This window comes from Lepus europaeus, chromosome X (assembly GCF_033115175.1).
Source record: "Lepus europaeus isolate LE1 chromosome X, mLepTim1.pri, whole genome shotgun sequence".
NCBI lineage: Eukaryota > Metazoa > Chordata > Mammalia > Lagomorpha > Leporidae > Lepus > Lepus europaeus.
This window is the reverse complement of record NC_084850.1, coordinates 86,264,545-86,286,975: the sequence shown is the minus strand read 5'-3', so window position 1 is coordinate 86,286,975 and position 22,431 is coordinate 86,264,545. Positions and strand designations below refer to the sequence as shown.

General features: G+C 41.4%; 1 protein-coding gene and 1 pseudogene across 3 annotated transcripts in view; both read left to right on the top strand.

The window, feature by feature from the left end:
• Positions 1-22,431, top strand: part of EDA (ectodysplasin A) — a 359,228-nt gene that overhangs the window by 277,070 nt on the left and 59,727 nt on the right. For all 3 annotated transcript variants that reach the window (XM_062183941.1, XM_062183940.1, XM_062183939.1), the window contains exon 2: positions 7,246-7,351. In XM_062183941.1, the coding sequence (XP_062039925.1) occupies positions 7,246-7,351 (106 nt within the window). The remainder of the gene's footprint in view (positions 1-7,245; positions 7,352-22,431) is intronic.
• Positions 20,598-21,863, top strand: LOC133753634 (Y-box-binding protein 1-like; annotated as a pseudogene).

Here is a 22,431-nt window from a genome sequence, read left to right as displayed (position 1 = left end):
AAAAGACAGAGGAAAAGGTGAAAAACACTAGCTAGCAAGAGCCCTATCTTACCAGGCAAAAGAGAACTTAACTATTTAAGTCTACAGACAATTAACTGGTTAAAATATGAACAATACAGCACTTTCTCAAAGTATGGTTCAAGGACTACCAGCATCAGAATTCCTTAGTTGAAAAGTCAGATTCTAGGGTCCAGGTGGAAGGTCTATGTTTCTGCATTTTAATATTCATCTCTAGTGATTCTGATGTATATCGAAGTTTCAGAACCACCTACCTATAGGTCTTCTCACTCTTGGGATGCTTTTGATTTAATTCTTGCCAATAGTAGATTGAGTCCTTAATCTACCTCTTCATAGTTGATCTAAAAAAACTGGTCCAGTTAAGGTACCATTAAGTTCTAGCTTTGAGGAATGGGTTGGTAATAACCAATGCTACAGTTTGGGTCACCAAACTACCCCCACCTTGGGTTTTTTTTTTTAAGATTTATTTATTTATTTGAAAGAGTTATACAGAGAGAGGAGAGTCAGAGAGACAGAGAGAGAAAGAGATGTCTTCCATCTACTGGTTCACTCCCCAGTTGGCCACAACGGCTGGAGCTGTGCCAATCTGAAACCAGGAGCCAGGAGCTTCTTCTGGGTCTCCCACGTGGGTGTGCAGGGGCCCAAGGACTTGGGCCATCTTCTACTGCTCTCCCAGGCCATAGCAGAGAGCTGGATTGGAAGTGGAGCAGCCTGGACTTGAACCAGAGTCCATATGGGATGTTGGCACTACAGGCGGCAGCTTTACCCACTACTCCACAGCACTGCCCCCCCTTCAGGTTTTGCCAGTGTTATGATACTAAAAGACAAGGCCTGTCAGAGGTGATTAGGCCATGAGGGCTCCTCCTTCAGAGATGGGATCAGCATTCGGCTCCCTTGCTATTTTGCCTTCCACCATGTGAAGACACAACATCCCTTCTCTCTGGAGGATGCAGCAACAAGGCACTATCTTGGAAGCAGAAAGCACCCTCACTAGAAAACCAAAACTGTTAGTACATTGATCTTGGACTTCCCAGACTCCAGAACTGTGAGAAAATGAGTATCTATTATTTCTGGATTACCCAGTCTTAGATATTTTGTTATAGTAACACAAACGGACTAAGATAATCCAATTATTTTTCCAACAGAAAGCCATTTATTTTGGCCTACTGTGTGTCAGACCCAGGGCTAGGCACAAGGTATAGAAAAATGGATAAGGTGTGGCCCCTTCCCTTAACAGGCTTATGAGTCATTTCCTATGAATCACTTAGTACAATCAAGTACATTAGCCATGAAAAAGAAAATGAATTAAATTTATTCTATGTCATGGTGAAAACAAGTACCCAATAATTTTGTGGGTTTAAATATTAGAAAAAATATGTTTGTAGCAGTATCTGGAGAGCCACTAGCAATAATGGATGTATCCCTCATGTCTCACTGTTAACAAATTGTTTCCAGCTGAGATCCCTGTAATCTGCAGGTGCTGTTTACCATGTAATTTTACCATAGGAAACAAGGGTGTAATCACTTAATAAAGTGTAAAGAATTAGATTTTTTTCCCCTTGAGCAAAATGCCTGGTTGTGGCCAACATTCCTGATGCCTCCTCCCTTGTGCAATATTCTAAAAGAAAAGGCTGTTTTGTTCATATTCCTCAGTGTGCCTCTGGAGGCCATGTTAATGAATGCAAAACTCAAGCTAGAATTTCAGACTTTTTGTATGAGCAGCTACTGATTTTTGTCTTTACCATTATACTATGTAGAGGATAGTTTTCCCTCCTAACTCTAATTGAGACTCAAATATGGGCACTGTGAATAGGGAATCTCTTCCATCTTAAGCAGCATTTTGTGTTGTTTTCCTGTGGTTTTATTGAGAAAATAAACTATGTTTAAAGCATTTTCATACACAGGCAGCCCCCTTCTAATGAACATGTAACTTATAAATGTCCCGTACACAACAGCAGCCTCTCTTGAGGGACTTTGAGCTACTCCTACTACCCATGGAAGTTGGAGTTGTTTCTGCTTTCTGCAGAAGTTTGTCCATCAGCCTTGCGCTTTCAACAGCTTGAGTTCTCCACACCAGACCCTTTGGAATAATTAATATGTGAGTACCTTCTCTACTGCCACCACTAGGTCACAAGAAGTACTAGAGTTGCTGCTAAAACTCTCAGGAACTGAGCTCATTAAGAGCAGAAAGAAAATGCAGAAAACTCTGCAATAGTAATTGGTGATAGTGGGAGGGTTCCCCCTTGGCATTTTAAAATCACTTTTCCCGGCCAGCGCCGAGGCTCAATAAGCTGATCCTCCACCTGCGGCGCCGGCACACCGACACACCGGGTCCTAGTCCCGGTCGGGGTGCCGAATTCTGTCCCGGTTGCTCCTCTTCCAGTCCAGCTCTCTGCTGTGGCCCAGGAGTGCAGTGGAGGATGGCCCAAGTGCTTGGGCCCTGCACCCGCATGGGAGACTGGGGAAGCACCTGGCTCCTGGCTTCGGATCAGTGCAGTGTGCCGGCCACAGCAGCCATTGGGGGGTGAACCAACGGCAAAGGAAGACCTTTCTCTCTGCCTCTCTCTCTCATTGTCCACTCTCTGCCTGTCAAAAAAAAATCAATTTTCCCTAGAATTAGCCCTGTACTGTCATAACTTATCTATGTATAACATGGTTCTGTGACAAATCCAGCTATCCAAACCACAACAGGAATTAAGCAGTAAAAAAAAAAAAAAAAAAAGACTCTAAACTGCCAACGAATCTGCATCTTACTTATTAGAAAAACCATTCAAAATAGCACTCCTGCCAGTTTGTGTGACTCTAATTAGTTTAACTAGATATCAGGCAGATATAGCAGATTATAAGCAGCAAATCTGAAGGAACAAGAAAAGGTGTTAAAAGTAGATCATGTGAAATCTTATACTTGAAAGCAAACTAACTTGAGAGCAAACTAACATTGAAAAGTACTTTAAGAACTAAAACACTGGGGTTGGCATTGTGGCTTAGCAGGTTAAACCGCTAGCTGTGAAGCCATCATCCTATATGGGCACCAGTGTGAGTCCTAACTGCTCCCCTTCCAACCCAGCTCCTTCCTGGGAAGGCAGTGGAGGATAGCCTCCAGGCTCTTAGCTTCGGCCTGGCTCAGCTGACCACTGTGGCCACTTGAGAGTGAACCAGCAGGTGGAGAGTTCTCTCTCTCTCTCTCTCTCTCCCTCTCTCTCTCTCTCTCTCTCTAACTCTGCCCTTCACATAAATAAATAAATTTAAAAAAAAACACAATGAAGCACTTATTCACATCCACCAGAATAGCTAAAATTAAAAATACAATACCAAGTGTTGATGAAGACGCAGAGCACTGGGACTCTCAAACGTTGCTGGTGAGCATATAAAATGCTACAGTCACTCTGGAAAACAGTTTGGCACTTTTTTAGAACAAATGCATACCATATAACCCAGGGATTCCATTCCTAGTTGTTTAGCTAAGAAAAAACGAAAATGCATGTCCACACAAAGATATGTACATGAATTTTCATATCAGCTTTATTCATAATAGCCCCAAAAGGAAAATAACCCAAATGTTCATCAACAAGTGAATGTATATTTTAAAAACGTGTTAGAGCCATATAAGGAAATTCTACCCAGCACTAAAAAATAGTGAACTACTTATACATGCAACAACATGGTTGAATCTCAGACATTATGTTGAACAAAAAATCATATGATTTTAGTTTATAATGGGAAAACTAAGCTTTGGTGACAGAAATCAGAATTGTAGTTTCCTGGCCGGCGCCGTGGCTCAACAGGCTAATCCTCCCCCTTGCGGCGCCGGCACACCAGGTTCTAGTCCCGGTTGGGGCGCCAGATTCTATCCCGGTTGCCCCTCTTCCAGGCCAGCTCTCTGCTATGGCCCGGGAAGGCAGTGGAGGATGGCCCAAGTGCTTGGGCCCTGCACCCGCATGGGAGACCAAGAGAAGCACCTGGCTCCTGGCTTTGGATCAGCGCGATGCGCCGGCCGCAGCGGCCATTGGAGGGTGAACCAACGGCAAAAGGAAGACCTTTCTCTCTGTCTCTCACTATCCACTCAGCCTGTCAAAAAATAAATAAATAAATAAATAAATTTAAAAAAAAGATTCTATTAAAAAAAAAAGAAGAATTGTAGTTTCCTTGGAGGAGGAGTCTCTGGAGAATGACTGAAATTGGCACGTGGGAAAATTCTGGGGTGATGGAAATGTCCTGAATTGGGCAGTGATTGCAAAAGTGTGTACATTTGTTAAATCTATTCAAACTCTATGCTTTAAATTGGTGTATTTTCTTGTATGTAAATTTTATCTCAAAATTTCATCAAGTCCAAAACTTTAGAAAGGGAAAGAATCCTTTGGCGGATCCCCACTGTAGGATCAATTCTAAATTCCATAACATCCCTTGGCTCATTTCTCTCTATTCCTCCCCACCTCCTACAACTTATTCTAAGCTACTTACAGTTCCCACACTGCTGTTCTCTCCCTTTCCTCTAAACCTTTGAACATAATGTTCCCTTTCCCTTGAATTCCCTTTCCGTTTCCCATTTATCACTAAATCCCTAACATCCTTCAGGACTCACTTCCTCTAAGAAGCTTTGTCTACTCCCAGTGTGGATTAGGTCCTTCCCCTCTTGCTTTCTTAAGCTCCTCACTAGCAAAGCATATATTAGTCCATAATTGTTATAATACAAAAATCCCTTCAAAATCATAGTAGACAGAGGTCATTTAACATATGGGCCAATGGTCTTCTTACACATTCAGTAAGCCCTGAATTAAATTGTACTTGTTTCTATTCGAAATAGCTGAAATAAGTTGCAGCACTCAAAATTGTCACGAAAACTCTTCTATCAAGAATGACTTAAAGAGTTGCAAATGACTGAGATTTTATTATAAAAATAGTAGTTTGGTTTCATATTATTACTAGTACTTAGCTTATTTATATTGTGGGTTAAGTAGCTTTCTGTGTGCTTACGAGGAAACCTTACCAGACTTACTATATTGCTTCCGTGGGAAAATGCATTTTACATTCTAATCAAGTGGCTCAAATATACTGCGCTTGTTGAACAATGTGAAATTCCTGATAGTCAATCATTTTAAATATAAAAATTGCATTTTTATATCATTAAACCTTAGTTTTGAAATGCAACCTTACTGACAAGCTGGAGACACTAATTCTGAAACTGTTGGCTACAATTGTTTCATAAAAACAGTAAATCACAGGGCTTTGAAGAAAGTTTGTGTAAAAGGTTAGGACTTCCTTGGGTACAACCTATTTTTTTTCTTATTAATAAGAAAATCTTATTAATCTTATTAATAAGATATGCAGCAGACATGAAGACTTGAATTATTGTTTGAACAAACACTAGAATGAAAATGCAGGTGCATTTATGCTTTTTTTTTTTTTTTGACAGGCCGGCAGAGTGGACAGTGAGAGAGACAGAGAGAAAGGGCATTTATGCTTTTTTTTTTTCATTTATTAAACTTTTATTTAATGAATATAAATTTCCAAAGTACAGCTTATGGGTTACAATGGCTTCCCCCCTCCCATAACTTCCCTCCCACCCGCATCCCTCCCCTTTCCCGCTCCCTCTCCCCTTCCATTCACATCAAGATTCATTTTCAATTCTCTTTATATACATAAGATTAGTTTAGTATATATCAGGTAAAGATTTCATCAGTTTGCCCCCATATAGCAACACAAAGTGAAAAAAATACTGTTGGAGTACTAGTTATAGCATTAAATAACAGTGTACAGCACATTAGAGACAGAGATCCTACATAATATTTTTTTAAAAAATTAATTAATTTTCTATGCCATTTCCAATTTAACACCAGGTGTTTTTTTTTTTTTTTTTATGGACACTATAAGAAGCATTTATGCTTTTTTAAAGCTCCAAACTTTCTTTTTTTTTTTTTTTTTTTTGACAGGCAGAGTGGACAGTGAGAGAGAGACAGAGAGAAAGGTCTTCCTTTTTGCCGGTGGTTCACCCTCCAATGGCCGCCGCGGTAGCGCGCTGCGGCCAGCGCACTGCGCTGATCCGATGGCAGGAGCCAGGTGCTTCTCCTGGTCTCCCATGGGGTGCAGGGCCCAAGCACTTGGGCCATGCTCCACTGCACTCCCTGGCCACAGCAGAGAGCTGGCCTGGAAGAGGGGCAACTGGGACAGGATCGGTGCCCCGACCAGGACTAGAACCCGGTGTGCCGGCGCCGCAAGGTGGAGGATTAGCCTAGTGAGCCGCGGCGCCGGCAAAGCTCCAAACTTTCTAACCAGTTCATTTTTAAGGTTAATTTTAATAGTAATAGTAATAGCCACGATTTATTGAGTGCATATTACATGCTTGGTATTGAGCTAACCCTACAGCTGATTTATTAATAAAGTACTATTATCCCCATTTACAGATGAGAAAATTAAAACTTAAGTGACTTGTCCAAGGTTACACATCTAGTAAGTGGCACAGTCCAGGATTAGACTCACTCTTAATCCTACTACTCTGTCCACTCTTCTACCTCAAGCACATTGGTTTACCACAATGATACATTCACAGTAACCACAAATATATTTCTAAGCTATGATTATCATTAGTGAAACCAAACTCATTCAAATATGAAACATGCTGTACTATTATAAAAGATCATTAAAAGATCGTAGAGGACCAAGTAATCAAAATGAGTCTTGTAAACCATAAGTACTGTAAGATTCAAGGAAAGGGAGGGAATAATCGTGTATTTTGTTACACCTAGCTCGCAGGAGACCGCTGACATATGTGGTACCTCAGTTGGATGCAAAATGTCGGGAACAAACCAAAAGTACAGCATAAATACGAATGCTGCAAAAATCATGGGTATATAATGAGAAGTCCAAGGAGGGGTAGCAAATTTAAGGCTAATTCTGGGCAAGTATCATTAGTATGTGAGAAAAGTTAGAAATTTATTCCTAGGCTCTCTGAATCCCAGAAATACATGGAGAAATGTGGCCTGATGAATTACTTATTAGAAATTCAGGGAAGAAGAGAGGAGATTCGGAGATTAACCAAAATCTCATGCCTACGTGAATGAAATAACAAAGTAAAAAAAAAATAGAAGTTTTTGTACAGTGGAGGGGAAGATGGGCTCAGAAGTTAGAGATGTTAAATTTAAGGTAAAGGTGGATTATCTGTAAAGAGTTAATTTTTTATGTTGGCAATGGCTGATGTGGGTTAACTTTTGACTTGTCTTGTTTCTACAGATGGCCCTATTGAATTTCTTCTTCCCTGATGAAAAGTCATACTCTGGAGAGGAAAGTAGGCGTGTTCGCCGCAATAAAAGAAGCAAAAGCAGTGAAGGAGCAGATGGTAAGTCTACTCAAATGATCCTTTATGACTTCTGAGTTTTCTGTTAATAGAGTCCCTTTCTAAGAACTACCTTCTCAAGTGTGCTTCATCATCTCACATATTGTCTACAGACTCAAAGTCACAGAAGAAGATTTCTCCAGCCTAGGCAACCAATCAGTCCTTTAATATAGAACTGACTATACAAAGATCCTCCCTCCTCCAACTCTAGATACATTCAGTTCTCTCTCAATATGTCTGAGAGCCATGGCAGCATTTGTATCTCCCAAGATCACCCTGTGTAAGGACCTCCTCTTTCCTGGGCACATCTCCCATTTACTAAGGCCACCAAGAGGATTTGGTCCTATTTTTTCATTTGACTGAGTGTTGTACCATGCTGGCACTTAGATGATGTGTTAAGTCCCGTGATAATCATATCAATGTTGGTATCTCTTACCATGCCCAAATCTGAACTAGGGTTTCTAGAACTAGTCAGTAAATTTCTTGAGGACAGCGATTTGTTTTCCTTTGGATAACACCACAATCTAGCCAGTATCTTGCACATCATTGGTGTTTGTCATATAAGTTCATAACGATGACTGCCCTGTCAGCTAGGCAATGATGTGCCGATGGAAACTACTCCTATTGTGGGTGTAATAGCTTTAAGTTAAGTAGGTAGGCATTCTGTGGGGGCATAACAAAATGTTGAGCTTGCTCTGGGCAGGGTCTTTGAACCACTCTGCCATTTCAGCATCACTCAGTCAGTTGACAGAATGCTACCCCTTTGGCACAGGAGTGTGTAAAATGCATAGCTCTGGGCTGCTGCAAAGCCATCTGGATTCAAATACAGCATGTGTCTGGCTACATCTGCCAATGATATGTGTCTGGAGGGTTACAAAGCAATATGACTCTTAAAAGATGAAAATGAGATTTTTTTAAGCTGACATTAGTCAATGTGAGTAAAGGCCAGTGATGGAAACAGTTCCAGAAGATGGAAACTGTTGAAGGGATGGGGCCAGGACTTTTTCTGTAGGGGCAAAAAGAAGCAAAACTGGATAAAGTCTGAAAAGGAGCTCAGAAAAAGGACCTTGTAATGGGTTAAAAGAGAGCCAGAGCAATAACTAAGCTACACAGAGTTTTCTGATTCAGTCCTGAACCTTTGAATGGAGAATTGGACCAGTGGCACCATCTTTGGCTCTTCTCCTGAGATCACTCCAAGTACCACAGAAGCTTTCATAATCTCTGGTTGCTAAGGAGGGAAGGAGGAAGGTTATAAGAGCCATATCACTTTCTATAATAGGCATGGTCTTCCTTCCGTCTCCAAGTGGGAAGGATAATAATGGCTTCCATGGTTTACCACTTCATCTAACCTCCCAAGTTTTCTCTTAAAGAAGACAATTTCCTCCTCTTCCCTAAACCACTTTATCTGGATCTGGCTACCAGCATCTCTGATATTGATCTTCCTTACAGTATCTATTCTGTCTTGTTACAAAACCTTTTTCTCTTTGGTCAAGAGCAAAACCTCTTTTATTAGTTTTTAGCATTTCTTATCTACTCTCCTCCTGATCAGATACTCTATTCAGTTACTAGAATCTAGACACTTTGTGCCACTGCCAAGTTTCCCATACAGTCCAGATATTTTTATTTACTCAGTAAATCTTGGAGGAATTGAAGAGCCCCTAAGAGTTAGGGGTATAGAATGCCTGGGAAGTCCTGGGATTTGATTGGATTTTGAGCCTTTCACCTGGGAAGCTATTGAACCGTTTCTCTAGATGCAGTGAGTGCTCCAGTGAGTTAAAGGGCAATGAGAAAATCCAAATATTCTTTTCTTTTGAACCATTCTTGTTCTGCTTTTGAATATATGCTATATTTATTATTAAATTAAAAGATCCATCAAATATTTACTGAGTAAATATAGAAATTTATATAATACTAGAATAGAAATACCATAAGAATATTTGTGTTTGTTTTGTTTGCTTTTATATCCTCATTGCCTAGAAAAGGACCCAGCACATGATAGTCCTTAAATAAAAGATTCCTTCTTCTGCCAAAGAGCTTTACTTCCAGCATAAAGAGACAGACAGTAATGTTAATGTTGCTAAGTGCTTTGAAGAAAAATATGACAGAGCAAGAAGTTGAGAGTGATGGGCTACACTATAAGGTGACCAAGGGAATATTTGAGAAATAACCTTAATAAAATGAATGTGTGAGCCCTGTAACTGTTTGAGCCATGCAAATGTTTGGGAAAATAAGAAACAGAAAATGCAAAGGCTCTGAAGCAGAATAATGTTTAGCATGCCCAGAAAGACCAGTATGACTGAGAACAGAGAAAGCAAGATAGAAAGGGAAAGGGGTGAGTTCAGAGAGAAAAATCCAATCTAGAACCTTGTGGGCCAAAGTGAGGACTCTGGCTTTTATTCTGTATGAGAGAGGAAGTCATGGGAACATTTTGAGAGGAAGAGTGATAGGATCTGACTTGTATTTTAACAAAATCCCCCTGGCTGCTGTATTGGAAATAGATGCATTAAAAAAAAGAATGGAAGCAGGGAGACACATTAGGGAGACAATCCAACTAAAAGATGATGGTGGGGGCCAGCGCTATAGTGTAGCAGGTAAAACCGCCACCTTCAGTGCCACCATCCCATATGGGCACCAGTTCTAGTCTCAGCTGCTCCACTTCCTGTCCAGCTCTCTGCTGTGGCCTGGGAAAGCAGTAGGAGATGGCCCAAGTCCTTGGGCCCCTGCATCCATGTGGGAGACCCGGAAGAAGCTCCTGGCTCCTGGCTTTGGATTGGCACAGCTCCAGCCACTGTGGCCATTTGTGGAGTGAACCAGCAGATGGAAGACCCCCCCCCCCGGCCGCCTCTCTGTAACTCTGCTTTTCAAATAAATAAACAAATAAATCTTTAAAAAGAAAAAGATGATGGTGGCATAGACCAGGATGGAGGTAGTAGTGTGAGTGGTAGGAAATGGTCAGGTTCTGGAGATATTTTGAACAAAAGTCTTAACAGAGCTCTCAGTTTAATTAGAAAAAGGATATGAGAGAAAGAGAAGAGCCATGAATGGCCCAAAGGCTTTGGATTTAAGGAAAGAAATGAAGAGATGCAGTGTAGAGGAATATAGGGAAGGAATCCAGAATTCAGTTAGGTTTGTTAAAATGGAGGTGACTCCATTTTAATGAATTTAGTGAATTTATGACTACATTGAACATCACTGTCTCAAGACAGTGAGCTGACTCTGTTTTGTATCAACAAAGGACTTCTCACTGAAGAAGTGTCACTCTATAAACTCCTCAAAACAGAGTAAGAGGTAGAATGACATAGGTAAATCAGATTGGGGTGAGTTAATGCCCCCCCCAAAAAAAAGCTATACAAAGAAGAAAAAAAATCTATCAGATTCTGATTCTAAATCCGTAAGTTACTTGATATAATAGAAATGTAACTATCCAGATCAGATGTGCATCACAAATGTCAAAGAAAAAGCCATTTACCCTGAACAGTTAAGAACATGACAGAGATTTCAGGAAGAAAACATTTTTTTTTTGACAGGCAGAGTGGACAGTGAGAGAGAGAGAGAGAGACAGAGAGAAAGGTCTTCCTTTGCCGTTGGTTCACCCTCCAATGGCCGCCGCGGTAGCGCGCTGCGGCCGGCGCACCGCGCTGTTCCGATGGCAGGAGCCAGGTGCTTCTCCTGGTCTCCCATGGGGTGCAGGGCCCAAGGACTTGGGCCATCCTCCACTGCACTCCCTGGCCACAGCAGAGAGCTGGCCTGGAAGAGGGGCAACCGGGACAGGATCGGTGCCCCGACCGGGACTAGAACCCGGTGTGCCGGCGCCGCAAGGCGGAGGATTAGCCTGTTGAGCCACGGCACCGGCCAGAAAACATTTTTTTGAAAGGTTTAAAAGAGAGTAGGAAAAATCATTTCTACTTCCTTACAAATCTTTCTAGTCTTTTACTATCCTTTAATTTCATGCCATTTCCCAAGTTTTATTTTATTGTTGTTTAACAAAACTTCTAAGTATTACTAGAAGTAATGCAAAGATAAATGTGGTCCTCAGAGAAGCTTACAGCTTACTGAAGGAACAGATACATTTATAGGCAACCTTTAAAACTGAATCAAAGGTAAGTTGATGAGATGGCTCCTGCAGTTTTACCTAGCACAACACCAGAACAATGAAGATGCTCAAACATTTGTTAAGTGAATGGCCAAGAAAATAAATGCGGTTGGGGTGCAGATTTTCTATCTAGGAACTATACATATTAAGCTTAGTGATATCCACTAATGCTTGTGGAAGGAAAAAAAAATAACAAATGGTTCATTAACATTTAGGGAAAAGGGAGACAGGAGTTTTGTGCAGCAGTTTAGTGACTGCTTGGGATGCCCACATCCCATAACAAAGTGCCTGGGTTAGAGCTCCAGCTACTCTGCTTCCAGTCCAGCTTCCTGTTAATGCACATCCTGGGAGACAGCAGGTGATAGCTCAAGTATTTGGATCCCTGCTATGACGTAGGGGACCCAGATTGAATCTTGGGCTCATGGCCTTGGCCTGGCCCAGCCCTTGCTATTGCAGACATTTGAGGAGTGAACCTGCAGATGGAGGATCTCTCTTTCTCTCTCTCTCTCTCTCAAATGAAAATGGGGGAAAACCACATAGGAAAAGAAAGGGATGTGGTGATCCTTAGGAGCCTGCAGATAAATTGGGCTGGGGCCGGCATTGTGGTAGATCAGGTTAAACCAACACCTGTGCTGTCGGTATCCCATATGTGCACCGGTTGGGGTTCTTGCTGCTCTGCTTCCTATCCAGTTCCCTGCTAATGTGCCTGGAAAAGTAGAGGGAGATGGCCCATGGGAGATGTGGATGGAGTTCCAGGCTCCTGGCTTTGGCCTGGCCCAGACCTGGCAGTTGCAGGCATTTGGGGGATAAAACAGCAAATGGAAGATCTCTCTTTGTCTCTCCCTTGCTCTCTATAACTCTGCCTTTCAAATAAACAAAAAAAATCTTTAAAAAGAACCAATCAGTTTACAGAAGCCCATTTTCCTCTTTTTTTTCATCAAACTTAGTAAACTAAGGATTAGAAGCATAGCCTAGGCATAGTCTTTCTTAACTTAAAGTCAGTGACTATATCTAGGGCATATCCAATCTTTCTGACCCACCATTCAAGGATTACCACATTTATCTTAATATCTCCATTCAAATTTAGTCTATAAATGAAAGCATTGACTAGCTATGTAGAAGTCCCCAAAACAAGGTAAGTTTCCCTCCAGTCAACATCGTAGCACTTTATAACTTCAGCTCTTACAAAACAAGTGAATTTATTTTTCTTTTCTGCATCTCTACCTCAAATTCATGCTTCCTGTCTTGTGATTATTATATAAGACCCTTAGGTTGTTGCTGTTCTACAAGGAAAGCATGAGCACTTCATTGTAGATGTTGAGTCTCGACACTTCCAGAAATCTGTGGCTGCATTTTCTGCTGAGGTACACCCACATGATGTGTTGTTGAAGTAGTGATAAACCTTGATGGCTCACTTGGTCATCTCTTGTGGGATACTCTGGAAATCTGCAGAACTTTCTTTTTTAGTTATAGAATATATTAAGGGGTCATGAGGTCTTAGAATCAGATCATGTGAATCTAAAATTCCCAAGGGGATAGTTTCCATATTTTACAAATATTATTATAAAAACATCTTTCTGTAGGGGCATTTTCAGGAGTCAATCAAAATCTCAGTATCTCTTCATATCCACCTGTTTATTTCCTAGCAAGAGAACAAAAGTGCCGCATGATGTAATAGGAAAAGTATTAGGCTGAGTTGTAATTTCTGTATCTAATTCTGATGTCACTTCCACCTTGCCTGCCACATGGCCTTAGAGTAATTATATTCCTCGGAGCCTCAGGTTTCTTGTCTGTAAAATGGGGATAATTAGCCTGGCTTGCCTCATGCAGTTATTATATTGATAAAAAGTACTTCAAAAATTATTAAGTGCAATTCTTTCTGGAACGTGAACATATTAGTATGATCCCCCTGGGCATTTGAGGCATTGATATGCATTAACTTATTTTTAAGAGATTTATTTATTTACTTGAACGCAGAGAGAGAGAGAGAGGTGTTCCATCCACTGGTTCACTCTCCAGTTGGCTGCATCGCCCGGAGCTGTGCCGATCTGAAGCCAGGAGCCAGGAGATTCTTCCAGGTCTCCCATGGGTGTGCAGGGATCCAAGGACTTGGGCCATCCTCTACTTGCTTTCCCAGGCCATAGCAGAGAGCTGGATGGGAAGTGGAGCAGCCAGGAGTCAAACCGGCACCCATAAGGGATGCCAGCACTGCAGGTGGCGGCTTTACCTGCTATGCCACAGCACCGCCCTGATATGCATTAATTTATGGACAACCATTATCATTTCTGCAATGATGCTCTTTAAGCTAAAATGCCTTTTTTTGTTGTTCTCACTGATATTATTCACACTCATAGGAAGACCGCAATTCTCAAACTATGGCCCACCTCAACAATGAGAACAAATGATCATGTCTGCACATTTCTCTGTGTCACTCTTTCACTCAGCTTGGCTCACTGTATACATGTGTTCCATTCTGTCAATATCTCTTGGAAATTTTTCTGTGTAGTTTTCATTAATTTTTTACCCATCAAAAAAGTGGATATTCTTTTCTTCTACTATAAAATAGTAATGGGAATAAACAAGTAAGATTAAAATATATATTTTGTCCCCTATTTCCAAAAAATAACCATGGAATACAGCACAACTACTATTAAATTGATACAGATAAACATGAAAGGTATGGCATCAAAGAAAACAGACTATCTGCACAAATGTTGGTTAGAATTAAGAATTGTCCTCAGTCTAGTACTGCTTTTGTATTTATTGCTTTTCAATAAGCCATCAGTGTGCTGTTATAAAATGAGGGAGACTAAAGTCATTTTGAGAGATGATAGAGTTTCAGGGGCTTGATCACATTACAAAATTAAAGCTTTTGAAAGCATATCATGTGTGTGGACTTGAAGAGGATTGTTGATTTCAGATGTAGAATCCCCAAGGTTGCCTGCTGGTTGTGGATGCCAACAGCTTAAGTGCCCACAATGGAACACTCTGGAGAGTGGCTTTATATCAAATAAAACATTAAGTAAGCCAAAATATCTTAGCTTGCTCATACCCCAATACTCTTTAAAGCTGTGCTTTCATTGACAAAACTAGCCCTGCAGTAAATGATCTCAACAGGCTATCACCACTGACAGTTGGTTAACAAGCGTTTTTAGAATACCAACTACTTTAGAATACTGGTAAGACATTATATCAGGCTCTGCAGTTTGTATTGCTACTATACTCCTGTCCTTAGTTCCTAAGGCCTACATTGAACTGGCACAGAGGTTAATTAAAATGTAAACTGTTTGAAAATATTAATAGGATTTTTTAAATGATAAAAATAATACCTACTCATTGTAACAAATATAAGCAGTACAGGATGAAGTGAGATTAAATGTAAACAATCCTCCCAGCACCACCCTGTAAGTGCTATAAAAGTAAGACATCTTTAAGGAATATCTTACTTGCCTAAAGGAGGTGACAGGCCTAAATAACCTGAGGGTCTCTAAAGAATCTCCCAATCTGTCTCATTCTCTTAAATTCCTTTTGGCTATTCCTTTCTCAGCATTAGGGAAAATGGTGAACTCAAAGCCAGGAGACTTGGATTCTAATCCCAGCTCTGCTAATGTTACATTAGCTGTATGATCTTGGGCAATTCTTACTTCTCTTCTCTGATCCTATTTATTTATTTATTTATTTATTTTAAAGGGCTAGAATAGAATTAGTGATTCTCAGCTAGGGTGTAAGAGATTCAAAATCAGCAAAGGAATTTCTTCAAAGAATACACATCCCTAGAAATTTTGATCACTCTACACTCCATTGAGAAAACTATAGTAAGGTAGGTACTATTGCTGATGAGAGTATATTAAGTCCTACAAATTTATTAGGAGATGAGAAAGATGTTGCCGGGTGGGCATTGTGGTACAGCTGGTTAAGCCATTACTTAAGATGCCCGCATCCCGTATCAGAATGTCAGCTCAAATCACAGATACTCTGCACTACTCCCAGATGGAGTTACTGGCCCCTGGATATGGCCTGACCCAGCCCTGGCTGTAGTGGGTATTTGGAGAGTAAACCAGCAGATGGAATCTCTCTCTCTCTCTCTCTCTCCCTCTCTCTCTCTCTCTCTCTCTCTCCTGTCACTCTGCCCTCTGCCTTGCAAGTAAATAATTCAAAAAAAAAATTTGGGGGGGGCCGGCACCTCGATGCAGTAGGTTAATCCTCTGCCTGCGGCACCTGCATTCCATATGGGCACTGGTTCTAGTCCCGGCTGCTCCTCTTCTGATCCAGCTCTCTGCTGTGGCCTGGGAAAGCAGTAGAAGATGGCCCAAGTGCTTAGGCCCTTGCACCTGCATGGGAGACCAGGAAGAAGCACCTGGCTCCTGGCTTTGGATCGGCACAGCTCTGGCTGTTGCAGGCATTTTGGGAGTGAACCAAAGGAAGGAAGACCTTTCTCTCTGTCTCTCCCTCTCACTATCTGTAACTCTACCTCTCAAATAAATAAATAAATAAAATCTTTTTTTAAAAAAAAGAAAAAATGATTTTGAATACTTAAATAGATGGTCTAATTGTTTCCTTCGAATTCTGATATAATTTGCTCCTGACTATTCCTGATTTCTGCAAAATAATGATAATGGTTAGGCTGAATTTAGCCAATCAGATGATGTTTGAGTGATTAAATACTTCAGGTTTCAATTTGGATAGTCAATGAGCTTCTTCATTAGCATCTGTGAGAAGTCTCAGTAAGGATTAAGAGCATGCAAATGGCTTCAAGAAATGAAGGCTAAGAAGGTTAATCTGTTGGCTAAGTGGTGAACTGTTAGTTCCCTTCAGTATGGTTCCTCAAAATATTATAGTTAGACATTGATGTGTAGGCAGAAGGCACCTGTTGGCTCTTTAGTGTCTTAGGTATTATGTGACCCTGCCTTATTCTAGAGTCTTCTCCTTGACCTGAAGGGCCTCTTTTGGTCTCAAAGATAAGAAACTACTACAGCTTCTTTTGCTTTATTTCATTTTCATTCACACAATAAATGTCTACTATTCTGGACTTTAGGGACACAGTGGTCGAACAAGACCACACTCATCAAATTCACAGTGGGAGGGGCCACTGCTGTGGCATAGCAGGTAAAGCTGCCACCTGAAGTGCCGGCATCCCAGTGCTGGTTCGAATCCCCGCTGCTCTACTTCTGATTCAGCTCTCTGCTTATGGGCTGAGAAAGCATTAGAGGATGACCCAAGTGCTTGGGCCCCTGCACCCATGTGGGAGACTGAGAAGAAGCTCCTGGCTTCATATCAGCTTAGCGCCAGCTGATGCAGCCATTCAGGGAGTGAACCACTGATGGAAGACTTTGTCTCTCCCTCTCTCTCTCTAGCTCTACCTCTCAAGTAAATAAACAAAATATTTTTTTAAAAAATTCACAGTAGGTGATTCTAATACAGTGTAGTGAGTGATGTAATGGGGTAATACAGGGTACTGTGGGGTAACACATTGGGAGGTCTGCGAAGGTCTCTTAATGGGGTAACATTTGAGTTGCAACATGACAAATATTAGACTTAGCTGAAAAAAGAATTGAGGAAAGAGTGCACTAGGCAGAGAGAATATATGTGTTAGTGTAAGGGTGAGGAATGTCCAGCCTGCAAGTTATACAAGACCCATGAAATCATTTGGTCTGCCCTTCCAAAGAAACCACAGATATAACTCGAAATTCAATAATCCTATAGCAGGCTAATTTTTTAAAAAGATTTATTTATTTATTTGAAAGTCAGAATTACGCAGAGAGAGGAGAGGCAGAGAGAGATATCTTCCATCCACTGGTTCACTCCCCAGTTGGCTACAACAGCCGGAGCTGCGCTGATCTGAAGCCAGGAGCTTCTTCCAGGTCTCAAACGCAGGTGCAGGGGCCCAAGGACTTGGGCCATCTTCTACTGCTTTCCCAAGCCATGGCAGAGAGCTAGACCAAAAGTGGAGCAGCCGGGACTAGAACAAGAACCCATATGGGATGCTGGCACTGCAGGCAATGGCTTTATCTGCTAAGCCACAGCGCTAGCCCCATCTCAATACATTTTCAAAAATATAGATCATATCATGTACCTTCTCATACCAGGAATGAATAAAACTAGAAATCAACAAAAAGAATGGAAAATTTACAAATACATGGAACTTGAGTAAAATGCTCTGACCAACCATTGGATATTGAGTAAGTTCAATAAAAACAAATAATCAAAAAAAAAAAAAAAAGAAAGAAAGAAAACAAAAACAAAAACAAAACAAAACGAAAAAGAACTCAAAGAAATTTCTTGAAACCAATGAAAATGAAAACAAAGTATTTCAAAACCTGTAGGATACAGCAAAAGCAGTATTAGGAGGGGAATTTTATACCAATAAATGCTTACATTTAAAAAAGAGAATGATCTCAAATGCATCTCAAGGATTTAGAAAAACAAGAACAACCCAAACCCTAAATTATCAGGAGGCAAGAAATGATAAAAAAAAAATGGAGCAAAAATAATTTCGAGTAAAACTATAGTAATTAAAACAGCATGGTGGGGACCGCCAGCATTGTGGCATAGCAGGTAAAGCCACGGCTGCAATGCTGATATACCATATGAGTGCCAGTTTGCATGCTGGATGCTCCACTTCCTATCCAGCTCCTTGCTAATGCACGTGGGAAAGCAGCAGAAGATGGTCCAAGTGCTTGGGCTCCAGGACCCATGTGGGAGACCTGAAAGAAGCTCCAAGCTCCTGGCTTCAGCCTGGCCCAGCCCTGGCCATGGTGGCCATTTGTGGAGTGCACCAGCAGATGGAAGATCTCTCTCTCTCTCTCTCTCTCTCTCTCTCTCTCTCTCTCTCTCTTTCGCTCTCTCCCCCTTTCCCCCTCCCTTCCTATCCATAACTCTGACTTTCAAATAAATAAATACAACTTTAAAGACAACAGTGTGATACTGGCATAAAAACTGACACAGATCAGTGGAACAGAATAGAGAGTCCAGAAATTAATCTATGTACGTACAGCCAACTCATTTTTGACAAAGGTGCCAAGAACAAACATTGGAAAAAAGGATAGTCTTTTCAATTAATGGTCCTGGCAAAACTAGCTATACATGTGTAGAAGAATGACATTAGATCCCTGACTCTCATCATATATAAAAATGAACTCAAGATGGACCAAAGACCTAAATATAAGACCTGAAACTGTGAAACTGCTAGAAGAAAATATTAAGGAAACACTTTAAAACATTGGTGTGGGCAATGATTTTTTTGGATAAGACCCCAAAAACTCCAGCAACAGAAGTAAAACTAAATTATATCAAACTCGGAAGTTTCTGTATAAATGAAAGAAATAGTCAATACGATGAAGACATCCAACAAAATGGGAGAAAATATTTGCAAGCTACTTATCTGGCAAAGAATTAATATGGAGAAAAATGTTAAGAACTCAAGAAACTCAGCAACCTAAAAACAACTAATCCAGTAAAGACATGGGTAAAGGACCTGAATAGACAATGCTCAAAAGAATAAATACAAATGCTTAATAAATATATGAAGAAGTGGATCATTAGACACCAGGGAAATGCAAATCAAAACCACAACAAGATACCACCTCACTTCTGTCAGCATGGCTATTATCCAAACAATAGAAAGAAGCAAGTGCTGTTGAGACTGTGGAGAAGGGGGAACTCTTATACACTGTTGGTGGGAATGTAAATTAGTGCAGCCACTGGAAAACAGTATGGAGATTTCATTAAAAAAAAAAAACTAAAAAACAGCTAGAAATGGAATTGCAATATGATTCAGCAATCTCACTAATGCATATATGTCTAAAACAGCTGGGTCCAGGTCAGGCTGAAGCCAGGAGCCAGGCACTGCATCCTGATGGGTGGCAGGGTCCCAAGCATTTGGTGCATCCTCTGTTGCCTTCCCAGGCACATTAGCAGGGAGCAGTTTTGGAAGCAGAGCAGCCAGAACTCTGACTGACACTCCGGTATGGGATGCCAGTGTTACAGAGGCAGCTTAACCTCCTGTATCACAATGTCAGCCCCTATAGCATTGTGTTAGTGGCAAAAAGATAGATAACCCCAAGAATCTATGAACAAGGAGATGATCGAATAAATTATAATGTAGCAGCATTAAAAGGAATGAGAGTTCTATGTATGGATCTGCAGAAATAGTCACGTCTACTGCTAAGTTAAAAAAGCAAAGCAGGTTTCAGAATAATGTGTATAATATGACCTGATTTTCATAAAAATAAATTTTTTAAATCCCTACTATATGTATTTGAACATAGGAATAGATGTGAGAACAGGAAGCATCAAACTGTAAATATTGATTACTTCAAATACAAAGGGGTTGAGGAGGAAGTGGTTCTTTATGTACCTCTATATTGTTTGACTTGTTACAATAAGCTTTTATTACTGTAGTTTATACAAATGTAACTTAAAAAGTGGATAACATGGAGAAAATGCACTAGAGGGGTCATGAGGGAGACAAGGAAGGCAGCCCAGAGGCTGCTGCAATAATACACACAAGGAATGTTGGTGACTAAATTAGTGCATCTGCAGTGGAGACAGAAATACACAGATTTAGTTACTAGGTAGAAAAAAAATAGGACTTGTTGATTTGATTGAAAGGAGAAAAAGAGGAATCAAGGAAACCACCCAGGATTCTGGCAAGGTGCTCTGATGTTCCCTGAGATAATGATCAGAGGAGGAAAATGTGTGGTTTTGGACAGGTTGAGTTTCAGGTACTTGTGGGAAATTCAAGAGGAGAAAACCTGTAAGCAGTCAGAGATATGCATCTGAAGCTCAGGAAAGAGATCTAGAAATTTAGATATGGAGATCATTTGCTACTTTCGGACTCTCAGTTACAAGTGACAGATAGCCAGTGTAAATGGGCTTAAGATTAAAAAAAAAAGGTGGGGCAAAGTGGGGGTGGGGCACAGGGGAAGATTTATTGGCTCATGTAACTGCAAAGTACCTGATGAAACTGGCTTAAAACATGGCTTAACCTTGGGGCTCAAATGATGTCATCAAGACTTTCTCAACTCTGCTTCGCTCTGTATTGGCCTCATTCTTCAGACAGGTTCTCCCTATGAGGTGGCAAAAATAGCTACTAGCAGCCCTAGGCTTATAGCTTAGCAATTTAGCAAGCTCAACGAAAGACTGTCTCATCCACCCATGGAATTCAATGATAAAGATGGTGTTGGCAGTGTTGGTGAGAACAGTTTTAGTAGAGTAGTAAGTGCTTATATGGAGGTTTGATAAGATTGCCATGGGAGCATAGAGGAAGGAGCCACAGAATGACCAATCAAATACAATAAATACATCCCTGAGGAGAAATGCACAATGACTGGCACATATTAAGCATGCACGCGTGGGACCCCAGAGAGCCCTGAGCAGCCCCACTGCCACCGCCGGCCTCGTTACCATCACACCCCGGGAGGAGCCGCAGCTGGCGCAGCTGGCCCCAGTCACCATCACAGCAACCAGGAGCAGCGAGGCCGAGACCCAGCAGCTGCCCGCCGACCCCGCCCTCAGTGCCGCCAAAACCAAGCCCGGCACCACGGGCAGCGGCGCAGGGAGCGGTGGCCCGGGCGTCCTCACATCGGCGGCGCCCGCCGGCGGGGACAAGAAGGTCATTGCAAAGAAGGTTATGGGAACAGTAAAATGGTTCAATGTAAGGAACGGATATGGTTTCATCAACAGGAATGACACCAAGGAAGACGTACACCGGACTGCCATAAAGAAGAATAACCCCAGGAAGTACCTTCGCAGTGTAGGAGATGGAGAGACTGTGGGGTTTGATGTTGTTGAAGGAGAAAAGGGTGCGGAGGCAGCAAATGTTACAGGTCCTGGTGGAGTTCCAGTGCAAGGCAGTAAATATGCAGCAGACCGTAACCATTATAAACGCTACCCATGTCGTAGGGGTCCTCCACGCAATGACCAGCAGAATTACCAGAACAGTGAGAGTGGGGAAAAGAATGAGGGGTCGGAGAGCGCTCCCGAAGGCCAGGCCCAACAACGCCGGCCCTACCGCAGACGAAGGTTCCCACCTTACTACATGCGGAGACCCTATGGGCCTCGACCACAGTATTCCAACCCTCCTGTGCAGGGAGAAGTGATGGAAGGTGCTGACAACCAGGGTGCAGAAGAACAAGGTAGACCAGTAAGACAGAATATGTATCGGGGTTATAGACCACGATTCCGCAGAGGTCCTCCTCGCCAAAGATAGCCTAGAGAGGATGGCAATGAAGAAGATAAGGAAAACCAAGGAGATGAGACCCAGGTCAGCAGCCACCTCAGCGTCGGTACTGCCGCAACTTCAATTGCCGACGCAGATGCCCAGATAACCCTAAACCACAAGATGGCAAAGAGACAAAAGCAGCCGATCCATCAGCTGAGAATTCGTTGCCTCCTGAGGCTGAGCAGGGCAGGGCTGAGTAAATGCCGGCTTAACATCTCTACCATCATCCGGTTTAGTCATCCAAGAAGAAGAAATGAATATGAAATTTCAGCAATAAGAAATGAACAAAAGCTTGGAGCTAAAGACCTTAAGTGCTTGCTTTTTGCCCGTTGACCAGATTACTAGAACTATCTGCATTATCTATGCAGCATGGGGTTTTTATTATTTTTACCTAAAGATGTCTCTTTTTGGTAACAACAAACGTGTTTTTTTAAAAAGCCTGGTTTTTCTCAATACACCTTTAAAGGTTTTTAAATTGTTTCATATCTGGTCAAGTTGAGATTTTTAAGAACTTCATTTTTAATTTGTAATAAAAGTTTACAACTTGATTTTTTCAAAAAAGTCAACAAACTGCAAGCACCTGCTAATAAAGGTCTTAAATAATTAAAAAAAAAAAAGCATGCACGCATGGATGAATGAGGTAACATTTGAATTGGATTTTGGAGGATGAATGGGACTCTGATGAGGAAAAATAGAAAGTTCCTTTCTAACAAAGGAAATAGCAAGTCCAAAGACTAACCAGTCCCTTAGATTTGCTGACTTTCCTCT